This window comes from Manis javanica, chromosome 5 (assembly GCF_040802235.1).
Source record: "Manis javanica isolate MJ-LG chromosome 5, MJ_LKY, whole genome shotgun sequence".
Classification (NCBI taxonomy): Eukaryota; Metazoa; Chordata; class Mammalia; order Pholidota; family Manidae; genus Manis; species Manis javanica.
The window spans coordinates 92,102,104-92,125,945 of record NC_133160.1 but is presented as its reverse complement, the minus strand read 5'-3'; the positions used below and the strand labels follow the sequence as shown (position 1 = coordinate 92,125,945).

The following is a 23,842-nucleotide window of genomic DNA, read 5'->3' as shown; positions in this document are numbered from 1 at the left end:
TCAGAGCTAAAACGTTCAGGAGACTTCCAGCTTCCTCCTTTTCCAGATTAGGAAACTGACATTAACAGAGGTTAAGAGGCTTTCTTATGGTCAAATTTTTTAAAAACCCAAATTTAGAGACCTTATACTTATAAGTCATTACCTCAGTAACATTACAATTTTTTTTTAATATTAAAAACTTTTACCTTACGCTATTTTAATTCTTAATGTAGCATTTCAAATGTTAGGTAGCAAATTCTAATTCCCACTCTAATAACCAGGACTAGTCCCAGGATTTCATTATTAAATGTTCTACTGTAGTTTATGACATATCTGCAGCTGTATTTAAAGAGAAAATCCTTACCTTTTATTGAAAAGAAATCATCTCAGTTTATTTTTTTTTACCCTTAATTAGTGATAACTGAACTTAAAGTACATTATGAAATACTTAAAGTGATTGGGAAAAGATGTATATACTCCTACATCTAATAGTGGAGAGGGTGAAGAAGTGAGGAAGATTGTATCTAATGTCTTCTGTTTTCACTGTAAAGTAGGAAGCATGGTTTCTGTTAAGAATGCAGAAGTTGGGAAAGGGAGGGGCTTTAGAAAGCTATAACTATTTGAATGGGTTATCATGGGTACTGTAACAGGAATGTGTGTAAAGAGTATAAAGCACAATTCAAAAGTTTGTCCATACTTATGAGGCCTATTATTTTACAATGTTAAAGAAAAATTGTGTTATTTGTTCATTCTTTGCTGTGCTTCTAAATATTGTTACTTAAAGCACATTTCTTAGTAGCTTTAGAAATTCCCCACTCTCAGAATGGAATGGATTTGTGACTCTCTGAGTTGTGATATGGATATGAGTATTGTGTTATTGTTCTATCACCTTTAAGCTCCTAACCAATTATATGTAAAACAGATTTTGTCTATCGACTTCTCTTTGTTTAGTGGGCATTTTGGACAATATATTGTATAATATAGATTGGTCTTAATATTTGTTAAGTTCATGGATACTCAAAAATATTTTTTGGGGGGAAGATACCAAAGAGCTTTTCAGAAATGAATCTTCAAAAATAGATTCTCATTTGGTATTAAGACAGTGCCATTGTCTTGCTGAACTGAAAAGCAAAGGCAATATACTTTTTTTTTAGTGTTTAATGAGGAAACATTTAATTAGAATTCAAATTTCCCAAGTTTTAGTTTAGAATGCTGATAGTCATCATAATTTCTTTAAGTGAAGTCTGAGTTGAAATATAAGAAGAAATATAGTTTATAATTTTTTATTAAATTCACTTACCATAGTATTATTTCTAAAGTACATTTACAGTAAAAGTCATTTGTATCTATCTGCTCAATGCCCTTTTATTTTGGCCATCAGCACCTTAAAAAGTCTTTGTAGCTTTACTGCCTGGTCTGTCTTTAATTACACCAAACACTCCCACACTTACTGTGGTGTGTATGCCCTGTGTGCAGCTGGCATCATTAACACTTGCTGAGCATTATGTGCAGGGTCCTTTTATAGAAAACAGAGCAAGACTGTGCGCAAATCCATGACACTTTAGAATGTTAAAGGTGAACTTTTTATTTGCTCAAACTTCTTTGTACACACAAATGACAATTTATTCAACAGTTTCTCTACACGATATACTTTTCTCATGTTTCTCAATATTTTTAACAGAATTTAGATGAAGTCTTATGTATGATCAGCTCTTCCTGTTTGTTTCTCTCATGTAGTCATAATTATCTGAGGTGCTGCATAAAAGTCATCACCACAGTAACCATTCCTGATGTCACAAAGGATTATTACTTCTCTTAGGAAAAAAGTATTTTGAGCAGATGGGTGCATAAGGAACCAGAATCCCGTTATTATACACAGAGGGTGGGAGGAAAACTAATATCCAATATGTATGTAGGCACACATTTTTTAAAGTAGATTTTTAAATTTGTATTTGATACTAAGAATTTCTGAGGAGTATGAAAAGGGTGATGTTTAAGCCACAAAGTGAAAAGTTGCATGAATATTGTTTTAAGCTTTTAACTTTAAAGATATGTTTGTATTTTGAAAACTTAATTTTAGATAAAATTTGCTGTTGCAGATTATGGACTTCCTACATCCAACACCATGCTGCCACCCGTTTTCCTCTTTAGTCTTTTCAAAGATGTGAGCCTTCTAATCTCTCTTTTTTGAAAACTGGTGATGATAGAAATGATGACAGTATATTTGCTGATATTATTATAAGGCTCTTCCATAAGCAGTGATATAAAACACTTTCGGAATTGTGCCTATACAGTCAAACTCTTACATAGGCTTGATAGCCAATTTCTACTCACTACTTGTCTCTCTTTCCATTTTTTTCTTACAAGTTCTGACATCTATAAAATATCTGTTTCTCTTTTCCTCTCTCTCTCCTCCATCTTCCTTTCTTCCTTTCTCCCCTTCCTTACATTGAACTGTTTTGGTTGGGGTTTGTTTTTTTTTCCATGTGCATGTTCTATATTCTTATACCAAATTAACTGCCTTATTGTACAGAAAAATGGACTGCTGGCAAACACCCACTCCTGTGTATTCTAGAATGGATTCAACCGCACTCATTAGATTGCCTAAACTTTAAAAATTAGATAATTCCCAAGTGCTAGTGAAGGGGTAGAAGCAACAGGAACTCACACATGGCTGGGGGGAATTCACTGCCTTTGGAAACCTGTTTGTCAAGAGTGGATGGATTTCACAAACATAATGTTGAGTATAAGAAGGTAGGCACAAAAAAATGCAACGTGATTCTATTCAAATAAGGTTCAAAAAACAAGCAAAGCTTCTGAATGTAGTTATGTTCTTATTTGTTGCATTACTAAATTTGATGAACACATTTGTTGAATAGATTTGTATTAAAATTTATTGAGTTATTGAAGGTTTTGTATATTGAATAGCTGTTGATAGGAAGCCAGCTTGGCTTTTAAAATTCATTGTGAACAGCCTCCATCCACATAGTTTCTAAGCCTTAGTTTCCTAGCATATGAAATTAAGGCTTACTTTAGCTATTCTCTAAGATTTCTAAGTCTTAGGCAATACACAGTTTATGTTCTAAAAGCTCATGTTTATTCAGTAATTAGAATGAAAAACTATTTGAGCTTTGCAATTCAGGCTGAAGTATACTGTATGTTCACGTGTTAGGGTCCGGGCTTCCGAGGCTTCTCCAGAGAACAAACTACACAGGCATAGAGATGTAAATACAGGCAAAGTCTTTATTCAGCCAGCAAGCTGGGGTCGACAGCACCTCCCCTGACATGCAGGCCGAGTCCGAGCTGCCGACCCCCAGGCAACTTTAGGTATTGCTTATATAGGATTTTCACAGCGTTACACCGAAGCCCGCGCATTTCTACAACCAATAATTTTAAAACACATTCTATATTGTAATCTTTCAGGAAACACTCCAGCTGCTTGACCACTTCAATTGTTATCTCTTGCTTACCCAAGCATGTCTATGTGACTTATCACGGATCACGCCCCCAGGCTGTTGCCCACTTCTAGTTATCTAACTTAAAGCAGGCGCATTTCTAAGCTTAGCCTCGGGTTGTTCATTCAAAACTGGATGGCCCATGCTGAGAACAAAGCACACAGGCAGTTAGGTTAAATGTTATTAGTCCTCTTTCCTGACTCTTGATGCCCTCTGCCCTCCTTTACATCTCCCCCCTTTTCTTGATCAGACTAAGGAATCTTCCGCAGCGGTGTCTAGGACCTGATATTTTTGGCGAGGGACTAGGAGTTGGACGGTGTCAAACTTCTCTTGCACAAACTTAAGCAGCTTATTTATTATACACGGGCCGATGGTAAGCAAAAGCAGCAGGATGACCAGTGGCCCTCCAACGGCCGAGAGGAGGGTAGCAAACCATGGCTTGTGCTTAAACTAAGATTTAAACCAGCCTTCGCTGCTGCTGCTTTCATATTCTTTACGCTGCTTGTTAAGTTCTTTTTTCAGTTTGGCTAAGGAATCTCTAACTGCACCTGTCTTATCTACATAGAAACAGCATTCTTTTAAGGCTGCGCATAGCCCACCTTTTTTTAAGAACAAGAGGTCCAGGCCTCTTCGGTTCTGTAGGACCACCTCTGCCAAGGAGGTGAGGGATTGCTCCAGGTTTGATACTGACTGTCGGAGCTGTTTTAGGTCCCTGTTGACTGCCAGCTTCAGGGTTGTGAGCCCTTTTTCCCGTGTCACGAGGGCTGCGACCCCAGTGCCTGCTTATGCTATCTCTAGGGAGACGAGGATCTCAATGGTCAGGGCAGTAACAGCCTCCCTCTTGCTCCGGTGGGGATTCGGCCTTTCTTCCCAATAAGAAAGGAGAGAGTCATGAGAACGATATATTAGGCGAGGTAGAATGGCCACCAGCACACAAAACTCATTATTAGTATTGAACACAGAGGTGGATAGGGCCGGGGTGAGGCCTGTCTTTGAACAGAGCTACTAACCCGAGGAGGGTATAATCTACTTTCTTTGCTCTCACGGGGTGCTATTATAGGAGGAGCATAACTGGCTCTGCGCCGTCGGGACTGTGCCTATACATGTACCAGCAATAGAGACTTGAGTGATTGTAAGTCTCTATGGTCTCTCGTCCCAGTAGGTGGGATGGGAGTTGCTGATAGTGTAGGAGCTATTTATTTCGATTGCCTCGTAGAAGGGGGCTGAACTTGGGTAGCATAGCTAACAGGGATCAGTGAGGGAGGAAGTGGTGTGGTTAAGAGTCTCTACTACTGCCTGCACCACACACATGGGATTACCTAACTCGGAGGGAGTGTGCTGGGCCCATAACTCAGAGGTCGATGGACTCAGTCTTCTCATGGGTTCTGGAGCAAGCATCCTGGTCGGCATTTTCTCATCTTTTTTGCTCAGGCTCTTATCTTGGATTGAAGGTTTCTGGGGATTTATAACCAGGTTGGGACCTATGGCGGCAGTGGGAGCTAACACGGTTAATTTAATGGTGAGGGTTGAGCCTTCTTCTTCATGTCTCTAAGATTTATAGTACTTTATCTCCTATGTTAGCCCTCTTATCCAACGTGATACTTCAGTCTTTTTGCCCATCTCAGTGAATTGAATTCGTACCCAATCTCGGTCTCTGTCACAAGCCCTGTTCCTTTGCACTTGACGTGGGAGGCTCTGGTTGACATAAGAAAATTTGACAGCATCCCCTTTTGTAACCGGCCATTTCTGACCTCCATCATTCGAGGTTACACAGGTCAATTTGGCACACCAGAAGGGCCCCCACCCACATGATTCTCCTTTACCTGCTTTTGGGCAGGCATAAAATCCCTGAGCTTGGGTGCCAGCTGAAGGGGCGATTCTCTAAAGGGTCTGGTAACCTTGGTTGATCTGTCGAAGGCAGAAAAACAAGTCAGGCCACCAGGTTCCGAGTGGCGCACTGTGTTCTGTGGTACTGATGACTTTTCCAGTTGCGCCGTTGACCAGCACTCAGGTCAGGCCTCATGGCGGGGTGGGGGGGGGGCTGGTCACAGATGTGGTTCTCTTTAAGGTCTATACTAAGGCACTTATCAGCAGGATCTCTTTCATCTTCGGCTTAGGTGTAGTTTCAGGGGATTCGCAGGATGCTGCTGCACCTTCCACTCCTCTTTGCGGGCCCCTGGATCCTGATGAGGCAGGATCTTCTGAACGTGGGTGTGGTGCACTCAAGGAGCGATACCGTCAACTTTGAGAGCAGTGGGGGTGGTAAACAATACGACTTAAGGTCTTTTCCACTTGGGCTTAAGAGTCTTCACTTGGTGTCTCTTGACCTACACTATATCTTCTGGGACTATGCCATGTTCCGGGCTCAGAATTTTCCCGCCTTCGTAATACGCTCTGATCAGGGGCCAGATTTCCTGCTGCACTTTAGCAAGAACTTGCAACACCTTCAGATAGTCAGGGGACGGGTCCTCTACACCGGGAAGCTGCACTCGCCGGATTATAGGTGGAGGAGCCCCGTACATTATCTCAAATGGAGTTAAACTATGTACATAGGGGGAGTTCCGAGCACGGAAGATGGCTAAGGGAAGGAGGGTCACCCAGTCTCCGCCAGTCTCTAATACCAATTTAGAAAGGGTCTCCTTCAGGGTCTGATTCATTTTTTCTACTTGCTCAGAGCTTTGTGGGTTATAAGCACAATGTAACTTCTAATCTACTCCCAAAGCTAGGGCTAGTCCTTGCAGGACTTTGCTAATGAAAGCCGGGCTGTTATCGGAACCTATTGCTTCAGGGACTCCATATCTGGGGATGATTTCTTCAATTAATCTTTTTGCTACTACTTGGCTAGTCTCATGCTTGGTTGGAAAGGCCTCTACCCACCTAGAGAAAGTATCTACTATAACCAGCAAATACTTATATCTATACTTTCCTGGTTTTATTTCGGTGAAGTCTATTTTTCAACTCCTCCCTGGAGCCCTCTCTCTTTCCCGGGTACCTGCCGGGTGCAGCCCTCTTGGGGCTGGTCTTAGCCTTGCACAGCTACTGCATTCATTCGTGATCTGACGAGCTGCCTCATTCTGGTGGGGAAACACCAACTGCACGGACTGGAAAAGGCTGAGCAGCTTTTTCCAGCATAGATGGGTGGACTTGTGCAGATTAGCAAGCATGTACTGCCCCAATGCTTCAGGCAGGATTAATTTACCTTCTTGGTCTTTACTCTAGTTTCCCTCCCTAAGCACTTTCCCCGACTTGTTTCTTAATCTACTCAAGATCCTGGGGAGAATACTCAGGTTTGGGTGGCAAGGTGGGCAGTTCAGGTATGGGTATTTCGAGGGCTGCAAGTACAAGGGAGTCCGAGAGGGCTGCCCTTTTAGCTTCTGCATCAGCATGGCTGTTGCCAACGGCTTCAGGTGTCTTCTTTGATTGGTGGCCCGGTACATGTATAACTGCTACTGCTTTGGGTTTTTCGACAGCAGCTAGTAGTCTTTGGACTTCTTGCAGATTTCTCAGTCCCTTCCCTTCCGCGGAATGGAATCTTCTTTCTCGGTAGATGGCACTGTGGACATGGACAGTGCCAAAGGCATATCTGCTATCTGTGTAAATGTTGGCCCGCTTGCTTTCTGCTCTTTCCAGGGCCTCAGCGAGAGCAATAAGTTCCGCCTTCTGTGCTGAGGTGCCAGGGGGCAGAGCTGCGCTCCAGACAACTTCTCCATCGTGGGTTACTACTGCTGCCCCTGCTCTCTTGACCTCCTGCACAAAGCTGCTCTCATCTGTATACCAATTTAGCTCACAGTTCAGTAACGGGGTGTCTTTCAGGTCTGCTCGCACCTGGATAATTTCGGAAAGGATATCTCTACAGTCATGGATGGGGGTTATCAGATCTGGGTCCGGCAGAAGGGTGGCAGGATTTAGGGTTACCGGGTCAGAGAAGGCGATTCGGGGAGAATCTAGTAGGAGCCCTTGATAGTGGGTGAGTCTTGCATTCGTCATCTATTTTCCCGGAGGATGCTTGAGGATCCCCTCCACGGTATGCAGGGCTGTTATTCTCAGATTTTGGCCAAAAGTCAGCTTGTCTGCCTCTTTTACCAGTAGAGTGATGGCTGCTAGGATACGCAGACAAGGTGGCTACCCGGAGGCCACTGGGTCTAGCCGCTTGGACAAATAAGCTACAGGTCTCTTCCACGGGCCCAGCTGCTGAGCCAGAACTCTTTTAACTACTCCCTTCATTTCATCTACAAACAGGATAAAGGGTTTTTCTGGGTCTGGCAGAGATAGGGCGGGGGCCCGGAGGAGAGCTGCTTTTAATCTGTCAAACGCCTCTTGTTGTTCTTGCGTCTATTGCCAGCCCGGCCTTTCTTTGGTTGCTTCATATAGCGGTCGGGCTATTTCTGCATACCCTGGAATCTAGAGCCTGCAAAATCCGGCTGAGCCAAGAAATTCTCTCACTCCCCGGGGTGAGGAAGGGACGGGGATAGCTAGGACAGTTTGCTTCATGGCCTGTGTTAGCCACCTGGCCCCATCAGATATTTTGTACCCCAAGTAGACTACTGACCTCTGGCAGATGTGGGCTTTCTTGGTGCTGGCCCGATATCCTAGTTCGCCTAGTTCAGCCAGCAAGTTCCCCGTGGCTTCTTCGCACTCTTTACGGGTTTCTGTAGCTAGCAACAGGTCATCTACATACTGCAACAACGTCACGTGAGGGTGGCTCCTGCGAAAGGGCTTCAAGTCCTGGCTTAGGGCTTCATTGAATAAGGTGGGAGAGTTCTTGAAGCCCTGAGGCAGTCTAGTCCAGGTAAGCTGCTCTTTTCTTCCTCCCCCTGGCTCTTGCCACTCAAAGGCAAACAAAGGCTGACTAACTTCAGAGAGCGGAATACTAAAGAAGGCATCTTTCAGGTCCAGAGTAGTATACTACACATGCGTGGGTGGCAGGTGGCTGAGTAAGGTGTAAGGGTTAGGCACTGTAGGATGGATGTCTTCCACTCTCTCATTGACTTTCCGCAAGTCTTGCACTGGCCTATAATCTTTACTGCCAGGCTTCCTCACTGGAAGTAGAGGCGTATTCCATGTAGATTGGCAGGTCTTAAGGATTCCTGTCTCTAACAGTCTATGGATATGGCGTGCTATGTCTTTCTTAGCTTCTTCTGGCATTGGATATTGCCGGACCCGGATGGGTAGAGCTGCAGCTTTGAGTTGAACAACGACCGGGGATAGGTGTTTGGCGAGACCAATTCCTTCGGTCTCGGCCTATGCGGAAGGGAACTTCTGTACCCAAGAGTCCATCTCTCCCTGGCCCCCCTTTTCTTGATCCGCCTGAAACAGACGATGTTCGTCGGCCAGGGACAGAGTTAGCACATGCGCCGGTTGTAGGGGCTGCCTTTCTTTGTCCATGATTTTTATCCCTTCGGGTTCAAAATGAATGCGAGCCCCGACCTTGGTTAATAAATCTCTGCCCAGCAACGGTGCGGGGCTCTCGGGTACGACCAGGAATGAGTGAGAGACCTGATGCCTTCTTAGGTCTACTTTTCTGTTAGTAGTCCAGGCACATATCCTGGACCCTGTCGCTCCCTGGACTATACTTGTGCATCCTAGGTTTAGGGGGCCGTGGGCCTGGTTGAGAACTGAATACTGTGCCTCAGTATCTACCATAAACCCAATGGGAGTCCCCTCTACGCACAGGGTTACCCAGGACTCGGGGAGGGGTGCTGAGCCCCGTCCCCATCAATCTTCTTCTCCTAGGTTCAGGGTCTTAACAGGGTTCCCTCTCCCTTGTTCCCTCCTTTGGGGGCACTCCCTCTTCCAATGTCCATATCTCTTACACAGGGCGCACTGATCTTGTCCTAGTCGGGATTGACGGGGTCCTGTTCCTCGAGGTGGCCTAGGGCCCTCCTTCACCCCGGCCAGGAATATCCTGGCCATCTCCTCCCTCTGCTTCTTGTTCTCTCTTTTCTGGAATTCTCTGTCTTCTTTCCTATTTTTCTCCTGCATTACCCATTTCTCTTTCCTCAGCCTTTCTTCTCTATCTTCCGGAGTTTCCCTAGCATTGAAGACTTTCTCTGCCTGCTGCAGCAGTTCCCTAATAGAGATCTCCCCTAGGTCCTCCCACTTGTGGAGTTTTCTCTGGATATCGGGGGCTGCCTGGTTGATAAATGAGAGGACTACAGCTGACCTATGTTCTTCTGCTTCTGGGTTTATGGGAGTATACTGCTGGTAAGCATCAAACAGCCTTTCTAGATACGCGGCTGGGCTTTCCATTTCTCTCTGAACAATGGTTTTTACTTTAGCCAAGTTAGTGGGCCGTCTGGCGGCCGCCCGGAGACCGGCCATCAGAGTCTGGCGGTAGACCCAGAGACGCTCTCTACCTTCTGCAGTTCCGAAGTCTCAATCTGGGCGCGTAAGTGGGAACACCTCGTCGATGATGGGCTGGAGGGTAGTGGGTCTTCCATTTTCTCCAAGGACATTTTTCCTGGCTTCATTGAGGATACGCTCTCGTTCTTCCGTTGTGAAAAGAGTGCGGAGTAATTGCTGGCAGTCGTCCCATGTGGGACGATGAGTAAACATAATGGACTCCACTAAACCTATAAGACACTTGGGGTCCTCTGAGAAGGGAGGATTCTGAGTCCTCCAATTATAAAGGTCACTAGATGAAAAGGGCCAATATTGATATTGCTGAGCAATGCCGGTACCGATGGCACGCACAGGCAGAACCGGCACTGCTCCTTCTGAGGTGGAGGAGGGAGCTTCCCCTTCTTGTTCTCTGGCTCCTTGAGACCTTAGCTGCATTCCTCCAGTTCTACCTGGCGCCCAGTGTGGGGCCAGGGCGGGGGAGTGTGAGGAAGCTCTTTCCGGCCTCTCGCCTCCCTCTGCTGAAGAATCTGGGGAAGCTGCAGCCGCCTGGTTCCCGCTGGGTTCCCTAGCCGCATTTTCTATCCCCCCGGCAGCTTCACCCCTCTCCTCTGCATACGGGGGTGGCTGCTCAGTTGGCGGGAGGGGGTAAAGAGGAGAACTGTCGGGGAGGACAGGCGGCGCACTTGGGCGCACAGGATTTCTGGCCCTGCGATCAGAGGGCTTTGATTTTTCCTGGGCAACTAGGATGGAGGTCTTTTGTGTGTCAGTATGAGGTTTCTCCACTAAAAAGGGATTCAACCAGGAAGGGGGATTCTCGGCCAAATTTTTCCAGACAAGAATATAGGGAAGTTGGTCAGGGTGGCCCTCAGGACCTGGCCGGGAGATAATGGCTTTGATCTTGCCAATAAGGTCCAAAGAAAGAGACCTCTGGGCCGGCCAGCCTACTCCGAAGGAAGGCCACTCGACTGAGCAAAAGGTGTCGAGCTTACCCTTCTTGATGCCAAGGCTCATACTTAAGGCCTGTTCCTTGACCTTGGGGAAATGGGAGAGGATCAGACTCTTAGGAGTAGCCTGAGTCTGACCCATGGTGAGAAAGAAGAAGGAAAAAGAATATGAGGGAGACAAAGGCGAAGGATGAAGATGCCACTTCAAACAAAATGACTGTTGTATGTGCTTGTGAACGAGTGCCTGTCGTTGCACAGTTTTTCTTCCACGGGGGACGCGAATTTATCTGGGATTTGCGGCTGTGACCCCCTTATCCTGTCACAGGAGTCTTCTAGCGGCGGGCGCCCTAATGGCTCTTAATTGCCCGACCCGTGCCCGCGGGGAATGATGTAGTGGCAGAAAGGAGGAATGGAGAGAGCAGGAGAACCTTAGAACAAGGAAACTTAAAATGAGAAGTGCAAAAAGAAATATAAACTAAAACCAAAACACAGTAAAACAATCAGTGATGACACCAAGCACACACACCACATCTGATCGCACTCGTTTGGACCGGTCCTTCTCCCACTCTGGTGCACACCACACTCACCACTTTCAGGGTCCTCAAAAACTCTCGTAATTCTCCCGAAGGGCGTCCACTCAGACTGCCGCAGGGTGACGAGCTCAATCTTTTCCTCCTTGGGCGCCAGTTTTCTGCCGATCGGACTTGCCTTCCTAAGGCCGAGTCACTCGGACCTTAGGACCAGGATTGGTTACCTGGGCTTCACCCAGGGTCGCTAACCTGGGGGCCGGGACTACCAACCCGGACTTCCTCACTCGGGACCACTAACCCGAGACCATACACGGGATGGCGACTCCCGCTTTATAATGGATTTATGAAGACACGAGGGGGCAACCCTCGAATTACACTGCCCCGTCCGGACAATTAGACGTTGCCTCCAGCTGTCCTTTGTTCTCAGGGAAGCCGCTCGTATCCTGGACGAGCCCCCAAATGTTAGGGTCCAGGCTTCCGAGGCTTCCCCAGAGAACAAACTACACAGGCATAGAGATGTAAATACAGGCAAAGTCTTTATTCAGTCAGCAAGCTGGGGTCGACAGCACCTCCCCTGACATGCAGGCCGAGTCCGAGCTGCCGACCCCCAGGCAACTTTAGGTATTGCTTATATAGGATTTTCACAGCGTTACACCGAAGCCCGCGCATTTCTACAACCAATAATTTTAAAACACATTCTATATTGTAATCTTTCAAGAAACACTCCAGCTGCTTGACCACTTCAATTGTTATCTCTTGCTTACCCAAGCATGTCTATGTGACTTATCACAGATCACGCCCCCAGGCTGTTGCCCAGTTCTAGTTATCTAACTTAAAGCAGGCGCATTTCTAAGCTTAGCCTCAGGTTGTTTATTCAAAACTGGATGGCCCATGCTGAGAACAAAGCACACAAGCAGTTAGGTTAAATGTTATTAGTCCTCTTTCCTGACTCTTGATGCCCTCTGCCCTCCTTTACACACGTTATTGAAGGACTGAACATTTAGGTTTGTAATCCTAAATGTTCAGTTTCTCTGACATCACCCATATATAAATCACCCAACAATTTAGACAATTTATACTTATTGGAAAATAAAACTTGGGAAATTAGGTTTCTAAATGAGATTATGACCAGTGTTCTTGGCTGGCTTATTTGACTAATTGCCCTAACAATTAAGAATTTTCTGTTATCTTATTAGCTAATTATCCTAGGGTCCTGTACTCCACCTGTATAACAAAATAGTAAGGCTAAGTAGAATAGGCACAAAACTAAGTGAACAAAACTATTTTGTTTCATTTTAGTGTGGGTTTCCTTTAAGTTTTTCAAAATTATGAAGCTAGTATTTATGAGGCTCCACTATATAAGTTGTATGTGTGTGTATATAAAACATAAGAAATGAAATATATCGCTTCATTGTCTAATATAATTTGGCAATGATTTTAAAGGTATGGCCTTAGTTTCAGTTCTTTTATTAGGGAAATGAAACTCTGTTATTTACTAACTTCAGAGCTAAATTCCTTTGTGATCCAATTCTTTGATCCTTTGTTATGCATCTATAAATGCACTGTCCAGTATGTTAGCCACTAGCCAGGTTTGGCTGTTGAGCAGTTGAAATGTGGCTAGTCTGAAGTGACATGGCACTGTAAATGTAATATATACTTGGGTTTCAAAGATTTATTACATGAAGAGGTTTTAAAATATTTCACTAATTTGTATGTTGATTGCATGTTGTGATGTTGATTTTTTAGATATATTGGATTGAATAAAATATATTACTAAAATTAGTTTTTTGCCCATTCCTTTTACTTTCAACTTGGCCACTAGTAAATTTAAATTATATATGTGACTCACAGTTGTGGCTCCCAAATTTGTTTTTGGCAACACTCTTGTAGCATCAGCCATATTTTGTGTAAGGAAGTCAGATTTAGGAAGACAGATGTTCTTTCTTCTCTTCCCATTCCTATGTTCAAGGCTTAGAAAGTATTCTAAAGCTATTTATGTTCCAGCAGTTGAATAGCATCTGTTCTGTGTAACGTGAGGTACACATGACAGAAGGTATGTTTGACCATCATTTGACCACTGGGTGCAATGTTGAAGTATACTGGTGTGCTCTAAAATGAAGAGAATAAAGAAAAGTGGAACACAAACTACCAAGAATTGGAAAAGGGAACATACTATGGACTGTAGAACATGCCATTAAAAAGACCCTAGTGCTAATATTTAGGAGTTACATAATATGATTTAGAATTATACTGTGCTGCAGAGTTTTCTTTGATAATGGCTGACTTAGAAAACCACTAATAGAAGAGCATAGTGGTTTCCAAGCTGAGTAAAGATAACAACAAGAGAATATTAATTCCTATTTTTTCCTCTTACACAGAATTGTCATTTGTGAAAAAGGCATGAAAAATTTCACAATGTTGCAGTCATAAATTCCTCAGACACAAAGAATTTCTTTAAGCTCCTATATGATGCCAATGAGAATAATCTTTTTTCTCTTAAAAAGTGATTGTCTCTTTTCCCCATCCCACCCCCATTTCCATGTTTATTTGTTTTGTTTTGTTTTGTTTTGTTTTGTTTTTCCAAAAAGACATATTTAATGCCCTGCTTAGGTTTATTTTCTACTTACTCACAAAATAAGGAATAACACTGTTATGTTTTGTATTTGAAATTGTAAGGTACCTTTCTTTTTTCTTTTATTTTTAATTTAACTCTTTGTTTTACAGATGAGGGCAGAAGTGCAGTTGGCCAAGCAGGTGGTGCACAGATTGTAATTGACCATTTAAGGTCACTGTGCAGTATAACAGACCCCGCCAGTGAGAAGCTCTTGACTGTCTTTTGTGGCATGCTGATGAACTATAGCAATGAGAATGGTAAACAAAATTGAAAACTTGCTTTATCTCTGGGGGAAGAATTAAAAATCATCATTACTAAACTACAAACCAAAAATATCTTTAAAATTATGAACAAAGAATTCATAAGTGGCTTATAAAATTAATAATTAGCCAGCATTAAATTACAGTGTTTCAAAAATACAAAATGGTTTGATTTACTAAATGGGGTGAGTTTTTGAAGGATTGCCCATGTTAATACCAAAAGCTGAAAACTACAGTGGTATGGTTTTAAGAGTTCTTGCTATCAACATTTTAAAAATAAACAATTCAAAATAGCAGAAGCAGCTTTAAAACATAAAACACTGCTTACATAAGTAAAATTATTTTATCTAGATGTTAGACTTACTTGTAAGAATTTTAAAAAATCTTTTAACAAAATCTAGCCGTAGAAAAATTAAAAGTTCAAAGCAATTGTAGATAATCTGATTTAGAAATTTAATGAATACTTATAAACAAGGTTTTTTTGCTGTGTAAAACATTCTTAGAATCTAGCAACAAATGACATGTCAACAGTTTTCAGATAGCCCATGTGGTTGGTTAATTAAGTGGTATGGATGCTTTTTTATACTTTTAAATATCACAAAAAAATTGATTTAGTTTTCATCTTAAATGAGTTGCTGTATGGATCAAACACTCAAATTCTGGTCGATTCCTAGAATGTAACATAAAGTCTTTTTGTGGTTTGTTCATAATGGCATTTTAAGTTGTATTCTTTGACAGAGACATTTTATTTGTATATTGAACATGCGGTATTCTTTACTTTCGTGTTTTCTAGAAACACACAGCCCTTTAGCCATATTTTTCATTTTTTCACTTTTGGTAGTTATGAGTCCAAAGAAATATTCGCAGTAATTTTAAAAATAAGATAAACATTGGTGACAAATGGCTACTGACATTTGGCTTTGGTATTAATGACAACAGCAAAGGGAGGGGACTGAAGCCCTTGTCTCATTGAAAGGGGAGAGCCACTACTTTGTTTCTGCCAGATATTTTCATTTAGGGTTACAGGAGAAGTCTAGCTTTTAATGTGACATCTGTTTTTTAGATGTTGGGTTACATTTGCTTTTTTTTTGTTTTTTTGTTTTTTTTAGCACTGTACAAGCTAAACAGAATGTGTCCTCAGGCCACATCCTCTCCAAGGGACATCAGTTTTAAAACTCTGAATCAAAATTATCCATAATAATAATAATAAAATAATTTTTGTCAAATGGCTTGCCTATTAACTTTGAGCTAATAACAAATGATAGTCTTTATAGGGTCAGTTACCTCTTTTTCTTGACCTATGGTGGAATAATTTTTTAAGAGAAAATGACCTAAATATAACCAGGAGAAACAAATGACAGGGTCTGGGTAATCCATGAAAGGAATAGCTAATTCCTAAATAATTGTAATTTGACCATAATGCACACAGGTATCTGAAGTGCACTAAGAAATGATTGGCCAATTGTTCATGTTGCTTCCTTTCTCTTCAACTTCATTTAGGCTTAGACACTTGAAAAAGTGGGACATTTGCTAAGGGGAGGGTGGTTTAGAAAGGTAAATGAAAGAAACTAGTCATGAATTTATAATAGCAACTTCAGATATAACAGAATTAGTCCTGTGACACATCTAGACTAGTTGTTTGTCCTTTGCAGAAGCTGTTGTTCAGAAATCTGCACAAAAGCTTATCAGGTGGCCAAATGGTCTTCAGGAACATCACTAGTTCTAGATGAAAGGAGACTGTGATTGAGTCCCTTATAGGGTATCACAATGTATAGAGCAGTGTCCTGGGAGGGTAATGATGACAACATGCAGAACACACAGTCAAATGGATAATACATTCCTTTTTAAAGAATAGGGTTTTGTTTTTTCTCCCCTAAAATGTAAGTATTCCCAAGAAATAACTTAGATACTTTGGAAAGCTGTATTAACTTTTCTCAGGACATCATTGGATCACTGGTGTTTTTGTTCATTCTAAAAGCTACAATTTGAATGCAGCTTTCAGAACTTATTAGATAAAATAGAAGTAAAGTTATCTTTATTATTTTAAGGAAACAAATGCCAAACTTCTATCTGTCTTCTTTTCTCTGCTTCTTTTGACATTTGTCTGTCATGGGGATTGTAGTTCGCAATTCCTTTTTTTTCTTAATGCTCCTTAACCTAGATTATATCCTATTTTGTTTTGCATAATTATTAAGCCTCTTTGTTGTTGTGTCTATTATTTACTTACTCTTTTTCTTAAAATGTATGTTTGAAGACTTTCCAGCTTAAACATTAGGTCGTCTTGGCTTACTTGAGACCATTTGTATTGATCCTGTCTACCAAAATGAGTCACTGAGACAAAAAACAACAAAGTTTTTTGAAACACAGGAGGTACTTTTTATTAGCACTGATAAATAAAGTTCCTTTTTAACGTATTTTCTATTGAATTTCAGTACATAGGCCTCTGCTCATTTCTAAGTAGAACAGTTGAATAATAAATACCTTCTTGTTACTCTAGCAGAATTATGAATCTACTCTTGGAACCAATAAATTAAGCCTTATTCCTAGTTAAGGAATTATTCATCATAAAGTATGAAAATGGTCACAAAGACACACCAACATAATTTTCATGATGAGAAAATTTTCAAATTGTTCATTAGTCCTCAAAGTGGATTGATACCAGGTTGAGACAAGTTTGATTCCCGCCCATATAGTGAGTGGACAATTCTGAGCATAAGAAGTTTTAAAATCCTTTAAATAGGGAATAAAACAAATGTCCTAAACACATGTAAGACATATATTATGAAAATACTTACTCAGTAAGTTATTTTTGTACCCTTTGATAAAACTATATAAAACTCAAGGTTCACGAGTTTTAAAACTTTTCAAACAGCTCAAGATTGTATACTTTTAAGCTATGAGCTGGATATATTCTTTTGTTTCCCCATAGGTGAAGCAATTAGAACATTTTATACTCAGACAAGTAAGTGTGGAATGTCTGAATAGAAAAAGTCTTAGTTGCTTAGGCACACAAGTCATAATAATACTGTATTAAAAAAATGATGTTTAAATAGAATAAGATGAAACTTTTTGTCTGGTAAAACTTGTTTGAAATTGATCCTTTGGGGAAAAATCATACCTGTTTTTCACATGGTGAAAAAGCACTCTTCAATTCTGTGCCCCCCCACCCTCAGTCTGAATATTTGACAATTGTTAAAAAAAAAAACATGTTGAAGATTGGACATTCAGTTTAAAGAAATACACAAAGCTTCCTATATATTCTTCATCTAGTTTCAACTTTGGTCTTAGTTATTCTATAAACAAGGAACTTAAATTTACTACTGTGAACATTTTTTGTCTCATTGGTTTATTACATATCTTTTTTTCCCTAGCTTTTGTTACCCATTACCAAAAAACATTGCAGTGAAGACTAAAAATTGTGTGCAGATATCCAGCTGTTTTCAGATATAACACACCATGTTAGCATATAGTAGCAGTTTGGAAAATATTTATTGATTAACTTTTCTGGATCCTTAGCACTGTGTAAAGTTTTTTAATTAACAAAGTCAGTAGTAGGAAAAAGAATGCTATTGGAATGCATTTTCTTCATTAAGTTAATTAGAAGCATTATAAACTTTTGCCTACTCTATTACTTTATAATCCCTAATTCACATACATGGCAGTAGCAGAAAGTGGTATTGAAAACACCCTGATATTAACAGTACTGGATCTGTGGTTAGAAATTTACCATTGGTGATCCACAAATTTAATAAATCTGCACGTGTGTACTTGAAAGTTGATTGCAGTTTGAACAGAAACCAGTAATCTAAAGCAAAACACCATAATATACACCTTGTTGAGTCACTTGTTGGTGATCACCATTTTTATTTTATTACAAGTAACTGTTATTAATCGACAAATATCTCTTAGAAAACTCTGTAATTGAGAGTTTATTTTCTTAATACACTTTTGCTGGAGATACAAAATATAGGGAAAAATCTGTTACAACTCTTAAGAAAATTATTGATGATAAGCATTAAAGCAAAGACTGAAGCTATTTGGTTTACATAAGTTATGTCGTAAGAGGGAAAAGTAGAGGAAATACACATGCCATCAGGGGCAAGTTAGTTTCCTTCTAAAATGACTAACATGATATACACGGTCTAGGACTGGCTTCTTCATGTGACCTAATATATATCATAGAAATGTATATGTATACATACATGATTTTATAAATAGCTGATTTTTCTCTGATAATTCTGTGTTACTGAAAGGCTAATTTTTTTTTAAGTTCTTAAAATCTCTCTGGGATACTTTCATGATAATTTTCACATTTATTTGCTCATAGACATAGTAACTCAGTTGTAGCTAGAGGGAGGCCATCTGTGTGATTTAGGAAATGCCTCTCATGGGGTGTGTCACTGGAGCTTAACAATGGAATTTAAGTATTAAGCCTGGTACTTAAATTCAGCTGTTTAAAATAGGCCTATAAAGTATTTTCTCTTCTCTAAAGGTCCCAAATTACTTTTAGCTGCTTCTTCCATTTGAAATAGCAAAAATTTCAATATGAAACAGCAAGTTTCACAATTCTAGTCATACTTTTCATTTTCCAAATGAACTCAGTCCAGCAATTTAGCGTACTTCATTTTCATCACACTTAAAATAGGAATGTTAGACATTAATAAGGAAAAATCCTGATTAAAAACTAGAAGGTACTTTGGCCTGAGCTCCTTGTTTATCCTTATGTTTTGGTATTACTTTATTACAGGTAAGAAAGGGGACAATTCCTAAATGTTAGATGTTTGGAAAATGATTTGTTTTGCAGGAGTAAGGAGTCCAAGCTAATAAATAATTCCATGTATTTCCTAAATACTAAATAATAAAACCTTTTTACTTTATTCTAAGGTTAAAGAACAATTCAAAATGTAAAATTTTAGCTTTACAAATCATTTTTTCCTTAAGTATATTAATTTCCCAATATACCATTTTCAATATATTTTCTGCTCATTTTTTTTCTCTATTTAAAAAGTCACAGGTTATGTACTTTTAAGTTCACAACTTTTGAAGCCCAGTTTATCAAATCAAAGTACTCTAGTTTGTCAAAAAATGTGTTAAAAGTCTTTTAGTATGCAGCTATGTATTTTTCAGGCTTAAAAAGAAATACCAGAGTTCTTTATATACTAACTGTTATAAAAAAAATTCTCTGTAAAAATTGCTAAATTTTTACTGTTTATTCAACAGCTTTTTACTCAGTTTGCTGAAGCAAGTTGCATTCACGAAGTTCTGGTACAAATGTAATTTTAAACAAGTTGTTTTACTGAAGAACAGAGCATTTAGTTGTTCTTACATCTCTTGCTAATTCTACCTATTAAATTTAACCAGTTACATTAGGTTAGCATTTCATCATAATCCTCCTAAATGTTTACTATAATAATGTTGTTACTTAATGAATAGGCTAAGAATTTGGCTTTTAGAGGTGCACTAAATGCACATTTTGGCTTAATTCCACATGGTCAAATATAGGCTCTAGTGTTCAGCTTTGGCCATTATAGAATGAACTTCTGAATGCAGGGGTCTGTAATTTTATTACTAAAGTGAAATGATTATTATAGTTTTTTTGTTAATGATTTAAAGTTTGGAATTATATTGCAGATATACTTTCTTAGTATGTCAATTTCTAGTTTGTTCCTATAATCATAATAGTGCATGTAGTATTGTGATACTGAATAAATATCCAATTTTAACTGAGGGCAGTAGAGTAACAAAATATGTTTGTGGTTCCTCATTCTCCAACATGTTTTTCTCTATTTGCTTTATGTCTGGATTGAAGTTGAGTAATCAGAGATGTTACTTAGAATTATTTTCCAGATTTTCTTGTACTGAAATTTGAGGTGGCAGAGTGGGCTTTCTGGTATTAACTCATCATCCCAAGATATAAAGAATTCCAAATAACTTTTTCTTGAAAGACTCATTGGACTGAATGGAAATAAGTAACCAGAAATTAAAGACAGCCCCTAACATTTATTTTACATCATAAATTCCAAGAGAAATTAGATAATCTCATCTGTTATTCTGCCTTTCTTTAATTTTTACATTTGTATACTTTTCATCCTCTTTAGTTATTGCCACGTTTTAATATTACAATGTACATTTACATTTCAACTGACAGAATTTCAACATATGAAGCATATAGGGAGATATTCTCTGTACATGGAATGCTTGCCTGTATTTGAAAATGAATATTCTAGATAGTAACAGTAAAACTGAAAGCTCAGGCCTTGTTTTTATGCCTATTGAAATATGATGCTACTGAAATATGCCTACTGAAATATGATGCTATGAAGCACATGATTATTGATCATGCACAAGTTTTTAGGTGCCAGAAATGACACTGAAGCAAGCATTCAGGCACTTGGCCTCCCAAGAGCTGAGACTAAAGCCAGAGATGAATAATGGATTTTGCTCAAATTTAAGTGCATCTTACTTTAAGCTACTTAAAGTATCTATTCAGAGAGAAACTCAAGCAGAAAAGTATCATGTACATTAACTTATATGAAAATTTGTAATCCTGTTTTCTAACTACAAGGAAAATCTAAATACAAGTAAATACAATCCTATATTCTAAATACAAGTAAAATAACCAAACTGCCTATATTTTGTTTACTGAAAATTTTTAAGTTAAATACTGTTTGAAAAATGGGTCTTGGCTCGGAATCAAAATCTTTTGGTTATTAGATGTTTCTGTTAACACAGTTTGTGTGTACAAATAACTTCTTTGTAATTTTTAAAGTATAAAAACTTTATCCTAGTAATGCTCCCAAGTAACTGTTAATATTTGTTTTTTTAAAGCCAGCACATCCTTTTGTAAAACAAATAATTTTTGTTTTTGAACACATATATTTGTAATATATACTTGTAAATAAATTAACCTGGCATTTAGCTTAATTTGCTATACAAAAATTTAGGTTTAACTACACTTACTATAGATATGGCCTTTTTCTCAGCAATACCATATAAGAGTAGATACTGAATTTATTTCTTGTAATAAGAGCTACTTAAGCAACAGCTTGCTGTAGACTTCTTAAAATATAACAAAACAAAACAAAACAAAACAGTTTTAACCTTTAAAAGACCACTTGCTTTCTAAGATGAAAGCATAGAGTTTTCTTTCATCAGAGTAGAGGTATCTGTAGAAATGCCCTTTGTAGCAGTATTTGTTATAACAAGGATTGATTTGTAATAAATAATCTGGACTAGGTCTAGGGGAAATAATTATCTAATAGGCTCAGATGTGATCACTCTTGGTGAAATTGGATTGAGAACAGTAAACAGGGAGGCCTCTTAATACTAAAACATTTTTCTTTTGCTTGTGCTTTTTACTTTGGGTTTTTTGTTACTGTTGTTTTACTTATATTCACTCATGTAATTTTGTCATTTATTTCTAGAACTTTTATAAAAGGGAAATTTTAAACTTCCAATATTATTAACACTAATGAATCTTGATTCTCTTCTTTTTTTCCTTTGAAATTTCTCTTTGTCATTGAAATGTATATCTTGGGGCTTTAATTATAGGGGTAATCTGGGTGCAGAACATATAGTGCGTGTTTCCTATAAGGAAGGCTTTTAAAATAATTGAAGTTAATCTTAAATGTGTAAATATTTTTAGTTTTAAATGTTCAACACTAGTTTAAGAATAAAAGTTCTCTACTTTCCTGATCAGAGATATTAAGTAATAAGTATCTCAAAATCTCAAAAGGAAGTCTTGTACCTGCACATATATAAAGTTTTAAACCACAAATCATCTTGGTAGCTGTATTTAAGTCGATTTACTTTTCAATACTGTAATAGAGCTACAACTTGCTTAAACTCAAAAGTTCTCCCTCACTATTAATTACATCCTTTCCAATTTTTAATTTTTATATCCTTTTTTAAAATCTAAATGTGCCATTAAATCAAGGATAATTTTCTTCAGTCTGTATTATCCTTTAATGGTTTTTATCCAATTTGTATTATAACTTCTCAAGATTTATATTTGCTTATTTTTATTGTTTCAAGTGTATATAATTCATTTGATTATAGATGGGTTTTTATGCAAGCCTGTAAATAGGAATATTGTAGTCTTTATATTATGAATAATGTATATACTACATATACATACTAATGCAGAGCTGTGGATTTTGAATTGTATATGTGTCTTATTTTGACAGTTTCATCATTAAGTTCTATTTGCCAATAAGCTAAATAATCTTTCACATTGTCTATAGAGGCTTTAGGAATAAGATAAACGTGTTATAATCTTCTTAAGAAACCTATTAGAGTAATTGATCAACATAACTTCAATTGAGTTACTGGAATTCTTGGCATACTGTTCTGGACCTGTAATCTATCTATAGCAATGTTTTAAACATTAAACTTAAAACTCAGGGGGAAAAAGGTTCTTCAACTTGAGATCTTCTCTCCAGATCTCCATTCTTTGGAGTTTCCGTGAGTGTGACCTGAAGAACTTGGAACCATTGAAATTCAAATGTAGGTAGGTAAGTGTTCACACCAGCGCATGTGTTGATTGCCTTATATCTCCTTGTATATGCATCTGTATTGCACCCCCTCAGTGCCTTTCTTCCTCTTCCTCCCCATAGATCATGTAGGGCCCGTGTTATTTGGGTATTATAATTTTGTAATTCTGTATTTTGGTATTTGTGATGTGTGTTAGCAATTTAAAAAACTTCTTCAGACGTTTATGACATTGTGTTGTCTTTCACACATAAGTGTTTGCTATGTATGGGCCTGGGTTGCATTTTTGTGAATCATGTGTGTTGATAAACTTCCCCTGAAATTGCTGGTATTCATTGAAGGATGCACAAAGTCTCAGTCTTGCATTGTTTCATGTACTCTTTCAAATATACCTAGGGAATGTGAACTACTTCTAGTTCTAAGAATTTCTTCCAATTAGTCTTTGTTTTACAAGTCATACTCCTGATACCATTCATGATATCAGTGTCAGCTGCTCTGTTGTGAAGTCCATTCACAAGCTTTCTTTGAGCATTAAGAAAAAAGTGATTAAATTTAATTATTTGCTTCCATCAATAAGAATTAATATTAATTTATTCCATACACATAGGCCCCCTACTTTTCCACCCCCCAATAGAAAACCTACTGATTGATAACATAATAAATTGTAAGTGAAATGGCAAATAGACCCAATATGGAATATTCTTCTAGTCTTCAGTAGAGTTTCTATTCACATAAGCAAAATAAGATGTTTAGATGCTTAATTAATGTAATTTTGCTCAAATATCTGAGCACCAAAATCTAGGATTCCAATCATGCTTCTAACTTTTTTTCCATCACGTCTACCAAGCGTATCATGGAATTTTAAATCTTCTTCCCTTTTTTTTTTCCCATCTCCTATAAAAATTAGGAGTCTTTCATAGTGGTTCTTAAACTTTTCGTCTCCAGGCTTTTGGACACTTAAAGATTACTGAAGACCTCAAAGAACTTTTGTTTATACACACACATGTGAGTTGTATGTATCAGTATTTACTGTATTAGAAATTAAAATGGAGACAATTAAATTTAGTATTGCATTTTAAAATAAAAACATTATATGTTAATATGTAGCATTTTTATGAAAAACATCCTCAAAATTAAAAACAATTGCTAAGAAGGATAGCATTTATTTTACTGTGAGTGTGTGATGGTGTACAATATAATGGCTATTAATACAATTTGGTACCATTTT

General features: G+C 38.8%; 1 protein-coding gene across 5 annotated transcripts in view; it reads left to right on the top strand.

The window, feature by feature from the left end:
* The window catches only part of RAP1GDS1 (Rap1 GTPase-GDP dissociation stimulator 1), a 170,258-nt gene that overhangs the window by 101,921 nt on the left and 44,495 nt on the right, over positions 1–23,842 (top strand). For 3 of the 5 annotated variants that reach the window (XM_037020184.2, XM_037020183.2, XM_037020189.2), the window contains one exon: positions 13,975–14,121. The exons of the other annotated variants lie outside the window; for them this stretch is intronic. In XM_037020184.2, the coding sequence (XP_036876079.1) occupies positions 13,975–14,121 (147 nt within the window). The remainder of the gene's footprint in view (positions 1–13,974; positions 14,122–23,842) is intronic. 5 annotated transcript variants of the gene reach the window in all.